This window comes from Danio aesculapii, chromosome 5 (genome assembly GCF_903798145.1).
Source record: "Danio aesculapii chromosome 5, fDanAes4.1, whole genome shotgun sequence".
In the NCBI taxonomy this organism is placed as follows: domain Eukaryota; kingdom Metazoa; phylum Chordata; class Actinopteri; order Cypriniformes; family Danionidae; genus Danio; species Danio aesculapii.
Window position 1 is genome coordinate 8,482,735 of NC_079439.1, and position 17,380 is coordinate 8,500,114.

Here is a 17,380-nt window from a genome sequence, read left to right on the forward strand (position 1 = left end):
CACAGCGCTACAATAGTAGATATTAAACACTCAAAAGTACACTAAAACACTAAAATAAACAATAGTGTTTGTCATTAATACCACATCTGGACCGAGACAGTGGATGTGAGATGCATTCATAATACATTCATGTAACCAGTGTGCGAATTATACATAAATGATTGCGGGGGGGGGGGCAATATTTTCAGTAATGTTAGTTTGTGTAATACATGATTAAGTGAATCAAAATTATGCATTTATTTAAAGTACATCTAATGTATTAATAAAATGTATTTAAGTTATCAGTGTTTTGTGGGATAGGCTATTTAGTGTATTCTGCCATGATTAGCTATTTTGGCTTACTTTAGGTCAAACTATACAAACTACGCATCTAATTTGACTTTACTTTTGGGCTTAATGTAGAAACAAACAGCTATTTTATGAGAAATCAGTCTTGTGAACCTATCGGTGCTCTAAATCTGCCGGTTTCATACTGCAGAATGACTTTTTTCCCCAAGCATAGACTGATAGGGGCGATTATACAGTCACAGTGGTATGAACCGTTATAGGGGTGGTCAAATGAATAACTATTATTTTAATTATTAACAAAATTATTTAAAATACAGATCTGAGTGAACTTTTTCTCAGATTCAAAGGGCTGACACGCCCATTCATCCTGTTTTGACGTCCTTCGGGGGGGGGGGGGGGGGGGGGGGGGGGGGGGGGAAATCAAGCCTTAATTAGGGGTGCGGGGTGGTGAATCAGTGACTCAATCCCGCCCCCATACCCCCTGTAATTCGCCCCTTGTGTGTAAAGTGTATTAATACCTGAGAGTAGTAAATTGATTGGGAGTTGATTTAACAACGGAGTGGAGGAATTTCTTGCGGGTTTCAGCGCGCTGCATGATGTCTCCTGTGGCCTGAAGCTCTTTGGCATGCTGCGCCCCATCTGAATCATCCTCCTTCTGATTCTGACTCCTCATGGCCTTCTCGGTCTCTGTAGTGCAGTCTCGGAACCACTGAGCGATGTAAAATTTACGTGCAAACTGCAACACAAAATCAGATTGAGGAATGTTAATGTCAAGGAATATGGGTTGAGAGAAAGGTAGACAAAATGCATGTACCAGAGTGTAGATCAGCTCCCGAAATTCAAGCATACTATTCACTGGTGACAAACTACAATATCTGCAATCAATAAAATGCCAACTTTGTGTCTCAAACGTCTCATTCATTCCTATGTTTTATTAGTAACAGCAAAAAGATTATAAGATCATAGGCACAGCAAGAAGGTTGGCAGTTCGAGCCCCAGCTGGGCCAGTTGGCTTTTCTATGTGGAGTTTGCAAGTTCTCCCCATGTTGGCGTGGGTTTGCTCTGGATGCTCCGGTTTCCCCCACAGTCCAAACACATGCACTATAGGGGAATTGAATTAACTAAATTAACCGTAGTGTATGAGTGTGAATGTGTGTATGTTTTCCAGTACTGTGTTGTGGCTGGAAAGGCACATGATGTGTAAAACGTACTGGAATAGTTGGCGGTACATTCCACTGTGGCGACCCCTAATAAATAAGGGACGAAGTTGAAGGAAAATGAATGAATGTAAGGCACTTACAGCAAGGGCAGGGTCTGTTTCTGCATTCTCATCCATATAATCCAGCAGAGCTTTCTGTAGCCGCTGGGTCTCATCTCCCTCTGTGTTCTGATAATGTAAACAAGGAATATTAAACAACAAAAGCATCTGAAGCATCTATAAAATGCACTCTGTATGCATCAGTATGTCCATTTAAAATACAGGTGTTTGTACCTCTCTGATGATGCGGTCAATGGCTTTCTGGTCCATCCTGCTGGTGACGGAATCTTTTCTCAATCTGGCTGCTACGGTACCGAGATAATCCAGCGATGCCACTCGCAGTGCCATCTCTGTCTGCTTATTACTGAACTGATGCACCTAGAGATGGGCCGAGAAGTAGAGAGCAAGGGTCATTGGAGAGAAACTAAACTTTGGCTGTTTCTCAATTCCAAGAATGCCGAGAACGGACTTGCGTTCTCGTGGAGAGCGGTCTTGCCAGGTTACCTCGGAAAAACAAACTCAGGAGAGCACGAGAACACAGAATGTGTCCTGTAGCTGTGCACGTATGACGGTTATTTCTGCGGGCGCTGCGGATAATATATATATATCCGCGGGTCGGTCAGGTAATAAAAAAAACTTTATGAATAATTGCAGGTGGATGTGGCAGGACATAGCAGTTGACCAGCAATAAAGCAGAGAGTGGGCTTTGCAGAATGGGAAGATGAGATGCCCAAAATAATGGAGGAAGTGTAAGAGTACTGTGCAAACTTTTAGGTAGAGGAGTCATCAGAGGAAAATCTGCTATCGTTGAGTGAACGCTCATTTAGTGCAGCTGGCCATGTTTTGGAGGCGAGGCAGAATCGCCTGAATCCAGGCTCAGTAGGTGTTATTCTGTTTTTGCACAGTGCAAAGAAAAATGCCAAGTAAACATAACAAAGCTGCCGTTTAGGCTGAAGTGGCACACTTTTTGTTATCTTTTACCTTTCTATGCAAAAGCTGAATCTGCTGTTAATAACGAATGATCCACGGTGACCTATCATCATACTTTTATTATACTTTTATTAAAGTGACGACCGGTTGCGGGTCGGGTGCGGATATATTTATAATCAGATAAAATAATATGTGCGGGCGGGTGGATGATTAGCATGAAGGAGCGGATTCGGGTGACATTTCAGCTGATCCGCACATCTCTAGCGTCCTGTGAGAAATGAGATCTTCCTGATAGTCAAATGACAATCACACGTTTTTAACGAAAAATTATTTAAACATTACAGCATTCATACAACGATTTATTGTTGTCCCCCTGATCAATATTTATAAGATCCACAAAAACCTGCCAAATAGACTTTCCACAACAGAAATAAAACAGATTTTAATTCGAATTTCAGGAAATAAACACCCTTAATATGTTTATGCATTGATTAAGATTTTCATATTAATGTTTACTTTCACAGTCTCATTTAGGGAAACTCCTGAGACAAATAAGTTACATCTCTGAACTAATATTAAACGGGTATTAAAATGCTGTGCTTCCCACCTCCTTTTTTCAGAATCAGACACAATAACTTCTGGCATTTCTCGAGCGAGTTTTTGGCTCAAGTCTGCATCGTCAATATCCTCAATATCAAGAACACATCCAGGAACTTTCATGCGTCCTCCATTCTTGCGGTCTTGAGTTTTGCAACTGAACTTTGGCGGTTGATGTTGACATTACAGGTGAACAAGATCGAGCATATTGAGAAACAGCCCTTGTTTCAATGGAATCACTGTTGTGATATTGTCTTTCACAACTCAAAATGTGATTTAAAAAACCATTGTAGCATGCATTCCTAACTATATTGTGTTTGCTTGAACTGTCTTAACTGAATGAACATAAACTGTTATGATTACAGTTAAGATTAGTGTTAGCTGTTTGTGATTATATTGTACATATTCAACTATGAGTTTGAGGAAAAAGAGGCCTCTAAAATTCTCATTTTCTCTGGATTAAAAAATATTCTGAAGATTTGATATAAAAAAATATTGTCATTTAAGGTTTCTTCTTTTTTTAATCTAGAAAACGACAATTTATTTGAAGAAAAAAAAAAACCAAGCTTTTATTTGTTGTAATTGAAAGCGATATATTCTTAACTAAATATTCTTAACTAAAAATGAATTGAAAAATCGTTGTTAATCATAGCTTTTTGTTGTTTTAGGAAAAAAGTCCAAACTGACAACATTTTTATACCATCCGTAGTTTAGAGAACATATAAATACATAAATAAATACATAAGCGTTCAGTAGTCAACATTTAAAATGGACCATCATCTTTAAAATAGTCCAAAAACTATTGAACAACACCCATTCGTCTTAGGACAATTTAGAAAATCTTTAAAGCTTATTTTGAGAATGAACAGCTCACAAAGCTGAACTACAGAAGGCTCATAAACATCAGGGTTCATACACTTTTACTACTAAAATTCAATGATTTTTCTATGACTTTTCCAGGACTTTCAAGTCAATTTTCATGACCTAATCTTTCATGCAATGTCTCTCTCTCTCTCTCTGTATATATATATATATATATATATATATATATATATATATATATATATATATATATATATATATATATATATATATATACATATATATACACACACACACATATATACACACACATATATACACACACATACACATACAGTACATCGTAAATAAAAAGAAAATGCATTTTTAATTTAATTTATTACAAATTTATTATCTAAATTTACTTATTTTGCTAACGCTTACACAAGGCGGTTCATTCCCGCTGTAGCACCTCTGAAATTACTGACAAAGCGAAGCAAAATCAATGAATGAATGAAGGAATGAATGCTTACACAGCATTCATAATGTGAGACTATGTTTTTGGCCAAACACAGAAAAGAAGTAAAGACAACTAACCTATATTCAAGTTTACAGATATGTGTTAAACTAATTTCTATGAATTTTCCAAAACTTTGTGGGTTTTTTGTTTTTCCAAAACTTTTCCAGGCCTGAAAAATGCCATGTCAAAATTCCATGACTTTCCCAGGTTTGCCATGACCATATGAACCCTGAAACATGATTTTATTCATTTATTTTATGCTCAGTAGTGTCGTCACGATACTGGAATTCAATACCAATCAGTACTGAAATTTTATAATTGCCATTTCCCACTAACATTTGAGCGTGTTCTTAAACAGCGCTGATTTGCCATTGTGTTCACATGCTCAACAGAAATGTCTGTGATTGGCCATGAAGGTCATCCGTTCAATGAATTCACCGCTAGTTACCGAGTGTAACCACAGATAAAGGGACACTGGAGTGTTTTATAGCCGTGAAGATCAGTTGATTAATCAGCGGATCACTTTTATGAAAGTTTATAATTGCAGCTTTAAAATGGTCCTATGTCCCTGTATCTGTTGTTACACACAGTAAACAGCGGTGAATTAAATGAACTGATGATCTTCACAGTCAATCACAATCATTTCTCTTGAGCGCGTAAACAATGGCAAATCAGCAGCGTTTAAGAACACACAACAGAGCTCAAATGTTAGCGGGAAATATACGTTTTTAAAATTTCAGTACTGATTAGTATCGAATTCCACTATCATGACACAGTTAAATCGGTGGTATGTTCTTACCAGTAATCTACCCAGAAGGCTCAGCAGTAATTCTGAAGCGGGCCAGTCGGGTTTGTTGACAGTAGACAGCAGATCCTGCACAAAGTTCTCAAACAGCGGCCTGTAGTCTTCCTCACCCTGTTTACTGCCACACCTGAGACATGGTTAAAACACAGAAACACACTAAGTCCTGCATCACCAACATGCACACATACAATCAATAAAAATAGATAAAGAAAGCTATATTCTGACTTCTTGAGGAAGACAGAAAGGAAGTTCTGAGCAGTCCGCCTGGCAGTTTCATACGAGTTGGTGATGAACACATCATCGTCAACCTGAAAAATGTATTAATTTAAGCCGTTAAAGACGACTGTTTTTTACATCAGACTTTGTGACAATAATAAAAATGCAAGACAAGCTGAAGTGATGTAGGATGAGCTACTAGTACCTTCTTGTGATCATCCTCAGAGTCTCTGTCAGCCGGTAAATGGACCACACACTGGATTAACTGCAGCACTAGAGCACTAACCATCTGAATGTATATGGGTTCACCCTCATCATCACTGCTGTTCAACCTAAACACAAACATTTGGCATGCAGAAATTGTTGTGCTAATTATGAATAAATTAAGGCAGAGCTGTAATCTGAATACATGCGGTGATATCTGTACCTGAAGTTCCTGAGGCTGCGTTTGCTGGTGGGCAATCTAGCCAAAGAGGTAAAGATCTCCTCTAGGATTAACTGTCTGTGCTTCTCATAACGAGAGAAGACCTGAGGCACAGAATGAAACAAAATGTCTCTGTTAGATTCACGTTTAAAGATACTGATATTAAATAAAAATAAATAAATAAATAAATAAAAACAGGAATATGAAGAATGGGTTCAGAATTTTACAATGCAAACAACTACTGTGGTTTGCAACTATAAAATTAATAATAAAAAAAAAAAAGAAAGCAAAAATCGCAACACAGAAACTCATTGTAATTGTTTTGGTGGCAGAAAAAATGACTATTTGGGTGTGAAACTCCACAATGGTTATTTTGGGAAAAATTGACAATAATTTGTAGAAATAATTAACTTTACACTTAATAAAATTAACTTTAAAAGTGAACTTTTTAGTTACTGTTATTACTATACATATGTAGTATTAGGGCTGTTTGTCTATGGGAAAAATCATAATCACAATTAGTTTGGTTAATATTGTAATCAGGATTATTTAAAATGATAACGAGGGTCCATATGACATTGAATTAAATATATAAATAATAAAAAAACATAATAAAAATACAATAGAATAAAATACACAAATAAAACAAACCATCCTTTAAGCAGTTTTCACTGTAAGAAACAACTTAAAAATACAAATTAAAGCTACAAAAGTCCTTCAGTCAAGAGCAGCGAGTGATTTCCATGTGAAATTGGGCTTTGCAGAGGAACGAATGCAGACTACTGGAAAACAAGTGGTATATGACGCAATAATAATTTTCAAAGTCCTACAATGTATATACATGAAAAGCAGGACTGTAACATTTCGAAATACTTATTTAAAAAAAAAAAAAGTTACTCAGAGCCCTTAGTTTTAATGATTTTTTTGTAACTTTATGATCTTATTTACCATATTAGGTAGACTACTATGTTAGATGTGCAAACTTAATGACACAAAGCTTCTTTATTTTGGTCTCTTGTCAAAACAAGATCTAAAACGATAGGGATTAAGCCAAAGGAAGGTTGTATAACTCTTATTTTTATCCACAATCTTACTTTCTCTCTCAGATTCATCAGATCATCTGACATCATGTGGCTCACTCAGGACATGTGCTATGGCTTCCCCTACCGTTATACACCTAAAACAAGGATTGTCGTAAAACTTGTAAATAGCAGGGTATCGTTTTCTCTCGTCGACGGCAGGGAAAGAGTTAAACAAAATCATTTATCGATTTGACGCACATCATAATACCAGCCATACATGTAAAGCACAAATAATGTCCTTTAATTCGGTCACGTCCAGTAGCAGTCACCCTTGAACCAATCTCCATCATTGTAAGCTACTTGCTTTTTTGTCTGTTTCATTGCTCCGTTTGTTAGATGTTTGCTCCCACTTTCTTTTGCAGTCTGAAGCACTTTAAACGCACAAAACGCCCAATTCACGCTATGTCATTCACTAGTTTTGAGCCACAAGATGTCTAATCGCATCTTTGCATTGACTTCACATGTAAATCACTCGCGTTTCATCCATGTCTGCTTACTGCAGATGTAATGTAGTGATTGTGAGGGCACAGGTCAGACGTCACTTTTCGAAAGACTCCTACATCACATGGGCTACATATGCAAAGTCTACAAGTCATGTAAAGCAATTAATTGCAGACTAAAATAAATATAATTTGATTATATGGTTTAGAATTGGATGTTTTATGAGATTATTTACATTTTTTGCGATTATTTCGCATTTAAATTAAGAATTTTGCAGTATCAAAAAAATAAATAAATAAAAGACTGTTGATTTTGCGTTGAATCCAGCGATCACAAAATCGCAAAAAATTAGGGTTCTGGTAATGTTGACAAATGTTTGCAATGCATGATAAACAAAATGCACAATTTGCTGCTAATCCAAGAAAACGTACCGCCGTCACCAGCTTTATGGCACACAGCTGCAGCTCACTGACATTCTCCACAAAGAACGGAGTGATGCCCATAGAAGAGACCTGGAGAACAACAAAACATCAGAATCAAAAACACAGAGCGATAACGTATAACAGAAGCACGCACTCCACTCATCAGTTCCTACCTGCAATATTGTTGTATCAGTCATCAGTTGAATTTCCAGCAGCTCTGAGATGTTGCTGACCACGTCACACACTTTGTTATAGAGCATGATGATGACCTTCTGCTTGGCAGTGGAACACTTCGCTCGCTTAGCTCTGGAGCTGAGCATGGACCCTGAAACCACACATGGTTCATACCACAAGAACAAGGCATTCATTTACAAACAATGTACATGTGAGAGAATATAGTGCGATATATGGGTGACTAACATCAATTGTATTTACTGCTAGATACATGGTAATGTAAATAATTATTAATAATAAGATAAAAAAAATATTTTTTAACTATTTAGGACAGGGGTGTCAAACTCAATTGCTGGAGAGTTTAGTTCCAGCCCAGCTTCAACACACCTATCTGTAGGTATCAAACAAGACTGAAGCACTCAGTTAGGTTTGATCAGGTATGCTCTAGGCTAGTTTTTAACAGCAGAGGGCGCTCTAGGCTAGTTAACAGCAGAGGGCGCTCTAGGCTAGTTAACAGCAGAGGGCGCTCTAGGCTAGTTAACAGCAGAGGGCGCTCTAGGCTAGTTAACAGCAGAGGGCGCTCTAGGCTAGTTAACAGCAGAGGGCGCTCTAGGCTAGTTAACAGCAGAGGGCGCTCTAGGCTAGTTAACAGCAGAGGGCGCTCTAGGCTAGTTAACAGCAGAGGGCGCTCTAGGCTAGTTAACAGCAGAGGGCGCTCTAGGCTAGTTAACAGCAGAGGGCGCTCTAGGCTAGTTAACAGCAGAGGGCGCTCTAGGCTAGTTAACAGCAGAGGGCGCTCTAGGCTAGATAACAGCAGAGGGCGCTCTAGGCTAGTTAACAGCAGAGGGCGCTCTAGGCTAGTTAACAGCAGAGGGCGCTCTAGGCTAGTTAACAGCAGAGGGCGCTCTAGGCTAGTTAACAGCAGAGGGCGCTCTAGGCTAGTTAACAGCAGAGGGCGCTCTAGGCTAGTTAACAGCAGAGGGCGCTCTAGGCTAGTTAACAGCAGAGGGCGCTCTAGGCTAGTTAACAGCAGAGGGCGCTCTAGCCTAGTTAACAGCAGAGGGCGCTCTAGCCTAGTTAACAGCAGGGGGCGCTCTAGCCTAGTTAACAGCAGAGGGCGCTCTAGCCTAGTTAACAGCAGAGGGCGCTCTAGCCTAGTTAACAGCAGAGGGCGCTCTAGCCTAGTTAACAGCAGAGGGCGCTCTAGCCTAGTTAACAGCAGAGGGCGCTCTAGCCTAGTTAACAGCAGAGGGCGCTCTAGCCTAGTTAACAGCAGAGGGCGCTCTAGCCTAGTTAACAGCAGAGGGCGCTCTAGCCTAGTAAACAGCAGGGGGCGCTCTAGCCTAGTAAACAGCAGGGGGCGCTCTAGCCTAGTTAACAGCAGGAGGCGCTCTAGCCTAGTTAACAGCAGAGCGCGCTCTAGGCTAGTTAATAGCAGAGCGCTCTCTATGCTAGTTAACAGCAGAGGGCGCTCTAGGCTAGTTAACAGCAGAGGGCACTCTAGCCTAGTTAACAGCAGGGGGCGCTCTAGGCTAGTTAACAGCAGAGGGCATTCTAGGCTAGTTAACAGCAGAGGGCGCTTTAGGCTAGTTAACAGCAGAGCGCGCTCCAGGCTAGTTAACAGCAGAGCGCACTCCAGGCTAGTTAACAGCAGAGGGCGCTCTAGGCTCGTTAACAGCAGAGGGCGCTCTAGGCTCGTTAACAGCAGAGGGCGCTCTAGGCTCGTTAACAGCAGAGGGCGCTCTAGGCTCGTTTTTAACAGCAGACGATGCTCTAGGCCAGTGTTTCCCAACCCTGTTCCTGGAGGCACACCAACAGTACATATTTTGGATGTCTCCATTATCTGACCCATTCATTTCAGGTTTTGGAGTCTCTTCTGATGTTATGATGAGATGATTAAGGTGTGTTTGATTAGGAAGGTTGAAAATGTGGACTGTTGGTGTGATTTCAGGAACAGGGTTGAGAAACACTGCTCTAGGCCAATTTTTAGAATTCACATATTTCTAAAGCGTATAGCACCATCAGCTGCTAAAAACTAAGCTCAAAATCCATTCAAGAGAAAATATTGATGCATTTTGAAAATCTCACAATCAATACAGAATCAATTTCTCAAAAAAATCTTTCGATAAAGATGTAGGGGATCTTCAGGAAAAGTAGTGTCTCACCTCCTTTAGGGTTGACTCTGTAGACTGGATCATACTGCGGATAAAGCGTGTTCTGCAAGTGGAACTTAGTGTACTGTAAAACCCTCTCGATCACGTCCTCAATGTACACGGCTTTGGGCATGTGTGTTGATGTCATGATGTTTAGTGCTGTCAGACATGCGTCTGCTGATTTGGTCACTCGCTCCATGATGAGATCCCGCCAGAGACGCTCCTCATCCTCACCCTCATTATCCTAATGACAAGCAGAGAGAACAAGTGTGAGGCTTGTTGACTAAATATAAAGGCGTAATTTGAAGTATGAAAACGTCCCTCTATAAACAAATATAAATAAGGAATGAAGAGTTGATTACAAGGTTCATGAGTGTGGAAAGACTGGCTCCATCCAGAATGTTCTTCTCCAGGATGTTCAACAGTTTCACGAGTTTATCAGAAGGAATCTGAGCATCAGAGAGGAAAAAAAGTTATACACAAAAAGGACTTTTCTTGCTTTTTAACATTTGTCAAAAGAGAGGCTAGTATAGACTTAGACGGATGGCCTTTAGAATATGCTAATATCACAGTTTGCTCTGCGATCAAACAAGAATCATTTAAAGTTGGTGGATAATTCTGTAAAAAAAAAGGATTAAAACTGACTTTTTAAACTAAAATGTCCACTACAGCCAGCAGATTGTAGCAGAGGATCACGTTATTGGCTTATTTTCCATTTCTTTACCATATTTTGCTTTTGAATTTATAAGTTATTAAATCCCTATTCACGAGTTCACACTTGCAACAGTTTCAGAATAAAGCGTATTTGGCGTGCTGTCCGGGGAGAGGGCTCTGAGCTCGGGGAAGACACCTAAACTCGAGTCATTCCTCTTATCAGGAAACAAAGAGGAATAGGGATTCGAGCGAAGTATCTAGCCCGGCCCCAGAACGCTCCCCCCGGGATAGTAATGCTTAAGAGGTGAGGTGACGGGGTGGTGGAGGGATGCTAAAGTCGTAAGATGCTGCAGGTAAGACAGCTTTGGTATATATAGGGGTTTGGTCAAGAACTGATTGGATAATAGAATAATTGTCAATGACGTATTTGATACTGAAACTTCTGCGCGTGCTCCTCCCGAAATTTGTTTATCAAACATCACTTCACGAGTTCACACTTGCAACAGTTTCAGAATAAAGCGTATTTGGCGTGCTGTCCGGGGAGAGGGCTCTGAGCTCGGGGAAGACACCTAAACTCGAGTCATTCCTCTTATCAGGAAACAAAGAGGAATAGGGATTCGAGCGAAGTATCTAGCCCGGCCCCAGAACGCTCCCCAAAAATTGCTTATTTTGTTACAGGACAGCAGCCAGACAAGTGGGTGAGCCCCCCAAAATTTGCTGATCTTTAAAATTTGGAGGGGTGCTGTTAAGCTGATGGTTGTGCTTTGCAAGGTGTGTGTCTCGGGAGGAGGCAGTAACTGTATTGATGGTGATGCGTTAAGTGTTTCCAGCAGGAGTCGTCGCTCCCACGGGAGACGGGCGTCTCCCATAGGAGCGGTCACTGCGCTTGCAGTGGTGCATAATTATAAGGTGTACGTCTCCCGAGGGAGCTGTCACTGCGCTTGCAGTGGTGCATGATAAGGTGTACGTCTCCCATGGGAGCTGTCACTGCGCTTGCAGTGGTGCATAATTAAGATGTACGTCTCCCGAGGGAGCTGTCACTGCGCTTGCAGTGGTGCATGATAAGGTGTACGTCTCCCATGGGAGCTGTCACTGCGCTTGCAGTGGTGCATAATTATAAGGTGTACGTCTCCCGTAGGAGCGGTCACTGCGCTTGCAGTGGTGCATAATGAGGTGTACGTCTCCCATGGGAGCGGTCACTGCACTTGCAGTGGTGCAAAATTTTGTAAAGGTGTACGTCTCCCGTAGGAGCGGTCACTGCACTAGCAGTGGTGCATGATAATGAGGTGTACGTCTCCCGTGGGAGCTGTCACTGCACTTGCAGTGGTGCGTAATTATAAAGTGTACGTCTCCCGTAGGAGCGGTCACTGCGCTTGCAGTGGTGCATAATGAGGTGTACGTCTCCCATGGGAGCGGTCACTGCACTTGCAGTGGTGCATAATTTATAAAGGTGTACGTCTCCCGTAGGAGCGGTCACTGCGCTTGCAGTGGTGCATAATGAGGTGTACGTCTCCCATGGGAGCGGTCACTGCACATACAGTGGTGCATAATATATAAAGGTGTACGTCTCCCGTAGGAGCGGTCACTGTACTAGCAGTGGTGCATAATAATGAGGTGTGTGTCTCCCGAGGGAGCGGTCACTGCACTTGCAGTGGTGCATAAGATGTACGTCTCCCGTGGGAGCTGTCACCGCACTTGCGGTGGTGCATAATTATAAAGGTGTACGTCTCCCGTAGGAGCGGTCACCACGCTAGCGGTGGTGCATAAAAAGGTGTACGTCTACCGTGGGAGCAGTCTCTGCGCTTGCAATGGTGCATAATAATGAGGTGTGCATCTCCTGTTGGAACGGTTATGCAGATGCTGTATTAGCGTTATTAAAATATATTATGCAAAGTGTATTTCGAAGGAAGTGTCGTGTCAATGAAGGAATGTGTTTTGAATAAGGGTTTGATGGGCTTTTCTAATGTGAGAGCGGTCGGCTCGAATGTAGCACTTAAAGGCCTGTGAGGACCAGCGTCCGAGTGTTTGGATCTGCTGCTCTGATAGACCATTTTGTGCTGCAGTGGTGGCTGCGCCTATTCTGAAGGAATGGCTGGAGAAATTGTCAGCTGGAAAGCCCGACTTAATTAGGACGCATTTAAGATGCTTCTGGAACCAGAAACGAGTGACTGGGCGATTGCTATCGTCTGTAAAAAGGGGGTCTGAAAGGGAAGTGGCTTGTGATCTCCTGATATGTGAAAATGCTAGCAGTGTTTGGTATGGATGGATAGGTGATTGAAGGTTGAAAATGTAAATGTAATGGCCTCTTTTTGCTTGATCAGTTTTGCTTTGTTTAATGAGGAAAGAAATGGTTTCGTTATCCAGCGTTACTAGATCGGATATGGTGGGATGAATGTTTGGGTTGAACCCTGATGTAATGGTGAGTTCTGAACACCTTAAAAATCCGAAGAAGGCTAAAATAAACATGGCGTCGAGAGTACGTGCTGTGTGGATTGATTCGTATCCTTTGCGAAGAGTGGATATGCATTTAGTGAGTGTTTTCAGTGTTATGGGTTGTCGGGTGTCATGACGTGTGGGGTGGGTTCTCTGTATGCCTTTCAAGAGAAGAGTTGTTTGCGAATTAGCTATGTGAGGTGCAGGGGAGCCGTAAATTAGTTTGTGGAAAAATTGAATTCCACTCAAATAGCCTTTAATGGAATTGATCTGGAGTTTTTTGATAATTGTGAGGTAGGATATGTAAGATGAAATGGAAAGTAGAGAAAAATCAGGAAACAGTATGTTATAACATGCATGGAATGTTTTAAAGCTTTTCCATGCTGTTAAATATGACTGCAGGGTTCTAGGAGCCACTGCCTGAAGGATAAAGTCGAGAGAGGCTCCAAGCAGGTTTTTTAAAGGATGATCTATGGGAATATCAGCTCTGAATAAGGAGGGACTTGGATTGGAAACTGATCCGCCTCTGGTGCCAAATGTCTGAATTTCTGACAGGATTTGGCTCCTGATGGTGTTGGAGACGGGTGGAGGATCCAGGGCGAGGGCGTTGGGTGGAACAGGTAGAGGCGTGGCTGTGGACAGAGAAAAAGATTTAGTGTGAAGAAGTGGCTGTGGGATGTTGGAGGCTAGAGCCGCTTGCGGAGGCATGCTCGCGCTACTGCTGGCCCTAGGATCACCGGTGGGAGGGAAAGAGAAAAGGGGAGGGGCTTCCGACGTTAGTGACGTCAGCGGAGGCGGCCTCACGCTGGAACTTGCGTCGGGGCCTGGAGGAAAGTTGTAAGCTAGGGCCGCTTGCGGAGGCATGCTCGCGCTGCTGACCCTAGGATCACCGGTGGGAGGAAAAGAGAAGAGAGGAGGGGCTGCCGACGTTAGTGACATCAGCGGAGGCGGCCTCACGCTGGAACTTGCGTCGGGGCCTGAAGGAAAGTTGTAAGCTAGGGCCGCTTGCGGAGGCATGCTCGCGCTGCTGCTGGCCCTAGGATCACCAGTGGGAGGAAAAGAGAAGAGAGGAGGGGCTGCCGACGCTAGTGACATCAGCGGAGGTGGCCTCGCGCTGGAACTTGCGTCGGGGCCTGAGAAAACCTGGGGAAGAAGAGGAGGAATTAGAGGAGCTGGGTTTTGAGCTGGGAGCTGAGGCGGCCTCGCGCTCGCACTGCTCGCGGGAGCTTGGGAGGAATGGGGAGGCAGGATGTGAATTTGGGCCTGTGCTTCCTGTAGCGACCCTGCGCTTGAGTTTGAAGGGGGGGCTGCGGGCCAAGGATATATTTGAGGATGAGCTTCTGGTGCCGCTAGCGGAGGCAAGCTCACGCTATACTGGCGGCTCGAAGGAACGAGTCCAGAGCCGGCGTGGAGTCCCACTTCCGGGGATTGAGATCCCACGTCCTCTGGACCTTGGGCTCTCCCCAGACTCGCTGACGGCCTGCTGCTGCGTCCGGGTCTGGAAGACTGGTTTCGATCCGGACGCTGGTATGGAGACTTTTGGACCTGGCCGGATTTTTTTCGTGGCTTTGGAAGGTGGAGTGATGGAAGGAAGTGGTGCTCCGGATTGCAAGGCGTTATACATAGCCAGGAGGTCCGCCTTGGTGGTTCGGCGCGGAACGGTAACGCCTGCGCTGGCCAATGCTTGGCGGAGGTCGGAGACGGTGTTTATCCCTGTGGCTGGGACGGAGGACATGGCTGAGGCAAATGATGAGGCTGGAGAGGATTGCCTTCTGGGAGATGGAGATGGTGAGCCCCGTCTTGATCGGACAGCCGTGATTCTGGCTGAACGGCGGCCTCGAGGTGGAGCCGCGGGCTGAGCTGATGCGCTCTGCGGGGCTACGGAGCTTTGGGTACCGGCGGGAGATCTCAGAGGAGCCTCGGCAAGGAAGGCGTCGTCCTCTGCGAAGAGATTAATCTCAGACATTCTGCGTCGAAGTTTGGATGCTAAAGTCGTAAGATGCTGCAGGTAAGACAGCTTTGGTATATATAGGGGTTTGGTCAAGAACTGATTGGATAATAGAATAATTGTCAATGACGTATTTGATACTGAAACTTCTGCGCGTGCTCCTCCCGAAATTTGTTTATCAAACATCACTTATAACATTTTAGATTATTAACCCTTGTGTATTGTTCAAATTGACTACCCTTTCGTTATGTTTGTGGCTGTTTTTACCCCATTGACTTCCATTATAACGACATCTTTGTATTGCGAAGCCTTGATGCCATATAATCATGCATTTCTTGATTGTTGGTGGTTTTTCCCAGTTGGGAAGAGGTCAAATATGTCATTTTTACTGTTGATCATCAGTTGGCAGCATTAACCCTTTAGATAGGCCTGGGCAAAAAAAGTTTCTGGCTTTTATATGGAGTTCTATGGAGTAAAACTGCAGATTATAGTGCATGTGCATAAATGTACTTTATTATGTTTACGATGTTCTGAGAGCTGAGCTGCATATTTTTAATTTTTTCAAACATTTCAAGGTAGGTGTGCAAAGGTCTGTCTTAAACTATCTCACACATACACACAAAATACTCCATAAAAAAGCCAGAAACTACGCTTTTTTGCACAGTAACCAATGATCAACAGTAAAAATGAATCATGATTGTATGCCGTCATGGCTTTGCAATCAAAACATTTTGCAATAATTGAAGTCAAACGGGCAAAAACAGCCACTAACATAGTTAGTGAAAGAATAGTAAATTTGCATTGTATTGCTGAGTTTTTGAACATTTCCAAAGCATTTTCCCAAAACATGTGTTAAAATAAGATTTGTCCCCAAACATCATTCCATTTGCTGAAACAGAAAGTTGTGGCAAAATTAAGGGTGCACTTACACTATGCTATCCGAACGTGCCCAGGTGTGGTTCAGTTGGCCGGCCCTGGCCCGGTAGGAAGAGGTTTGCCAAAGCGTGGTTCGGTTGGGTTTTGGCACAGTACACTTATAGTGTGTGCAAAGCATGCCTGAGCCCGAAATGGATTTAATAATCATTCTTACTATTCAATAAACGCAACATAGTTTATTAAAGATGCAAACCCCTCATTGAACGACAGCTGAACATTCAGCAAACCTCCTAATACCTGCAGCACGAGGACTTTTATGATAATTTATGAGCATCAAAAGTTGTGGATCTGTTCGCCAAAATATTTGACCATGTGTCACTGCATATCAAACGACATAAAATAATACAAAACTATATAACTAAAACAATTACGCTGAGCGAGAGCGCTTCTCTTCCCATCAGGGCAGAGGGGAGGGGGTGACAATCACGCTTCGGCATGGTTCAAAGCAACTGTACCTAGTGTGAGCACGCCCTTAGACTCAAAAATCACCCCAGAGTGGATAAAAACATCCTAACAGCACACAAGGGTTAAGAAATTGCATTGTATGGAACTTTTTTGGTACTGAAATATGAAGTTGATAAAGTCTAAGTCCTGTGAAAAAGACTGAGACTGATTTTATATAGTATTTTGCATCAACTGATAACAGTATAAATACATTTACTGGGTTTTTTGCATTTGTTACTATTGTTAATGTCTCTCTACTCTGTCAATTTCTGTCAAACGTGTATTACTAAGAAATAAAATCAAATGATAAACAAACAAAATGGCGCAATGCCACTATTGATCTCAAAAGACAATTTATTAAGACAACGCTTCAAGCTATATGGTCTTCATCGAGTCACTAAGACTATTTAGACACTAAGACCAAGAAATAAACATTTAAAATTATTAGTAACTCCACTTAACCCAAAATAACAATGGTTCTCATTTTAAATGACCTTAATGATTAAAATCTGCACTCAAATTGTCTATTTCCTCAAGAAAAAGACTGTAAACTTTAAATCCACTAAATGTTCTTCAGATTTTATGAGTGCCTTTATAGATGCACCACCATATACAAGTCAAAGTGTTGAGGGTTTGAAGCTAGCAAATGTTTGAGTATGATCTCATGAGGTTTTTAACAACAACATAAAAGTGGTAGTATACAGGGAGTTACTGCTAACCCTGCTTGTGATGCCCATGGCTTTTATCTTAGCAGATTCACTGCCCAATTCATTCAGCTGCTGCTTGCCCAACAACAGCTCCTGAGGGATCTCATCATCATCTGAAAAACAATGCAGAATAAGTCAAAAACTGGA

General features: G+C 42.2%; 1 protein-coding gene across 2 annotated transcripts in view; it reads right to left on the reverse strand.

The window, feature by feature from the left end:
- Nucleotides 1-17,380, reverse strand: part of nipbla (NIPBL cohesin loading factor a) — a 94,129-nt gene that overhangs the window by 34,837 nt on the left and 41,912 nt on the right. For both annotated transcript variants that reach the window (XM_056457315.1, XM_056457316.1), the window contains exons 14-25: nt 17,246-17,346; nt 10,474-10,560; nt 10,124-10,355; nt 7,958-8,109; nt 7,794-7,874; nt 5,843-5,943; nt 5,621-5,747; nt 5,425-5,507; nt 5,194-5,326; nt 1,781-1,924; nt 1,589-1,675; nt 807-1,024 (exon numbers count right to left, since the gene is read on the reverse strand). In XM_056457315.1, the coding sequence (XP_056313290.1) occupies nt 807-1,024; nt 1,589-1,675; nt 1,781-1,924; nt 5,194-5,326; nt 5,425-5,507; nt 5,621-5,747; nt 5,843-5,943; nt 7,794-7,874; nt 7,958-8,109; nt 10,124-10,355; nt 10,474-10,560; nt 17,246-17,346 (1,546 nt within the window). The remainder of the gene's footprint in view (nt 1-806; nt 1,025-1,588; nt 1,676-1,780; nt 1,925-5,193; nt 5,327-5,424; nt 5,508-5,620; nt 5,748-5,842; nt 5,944-7,793; nt 7,875-7,957; nt 8,110-10,123; nt 10,356-10,473; nt 10,561-17,245; nt 17,347-17,380) is intronic.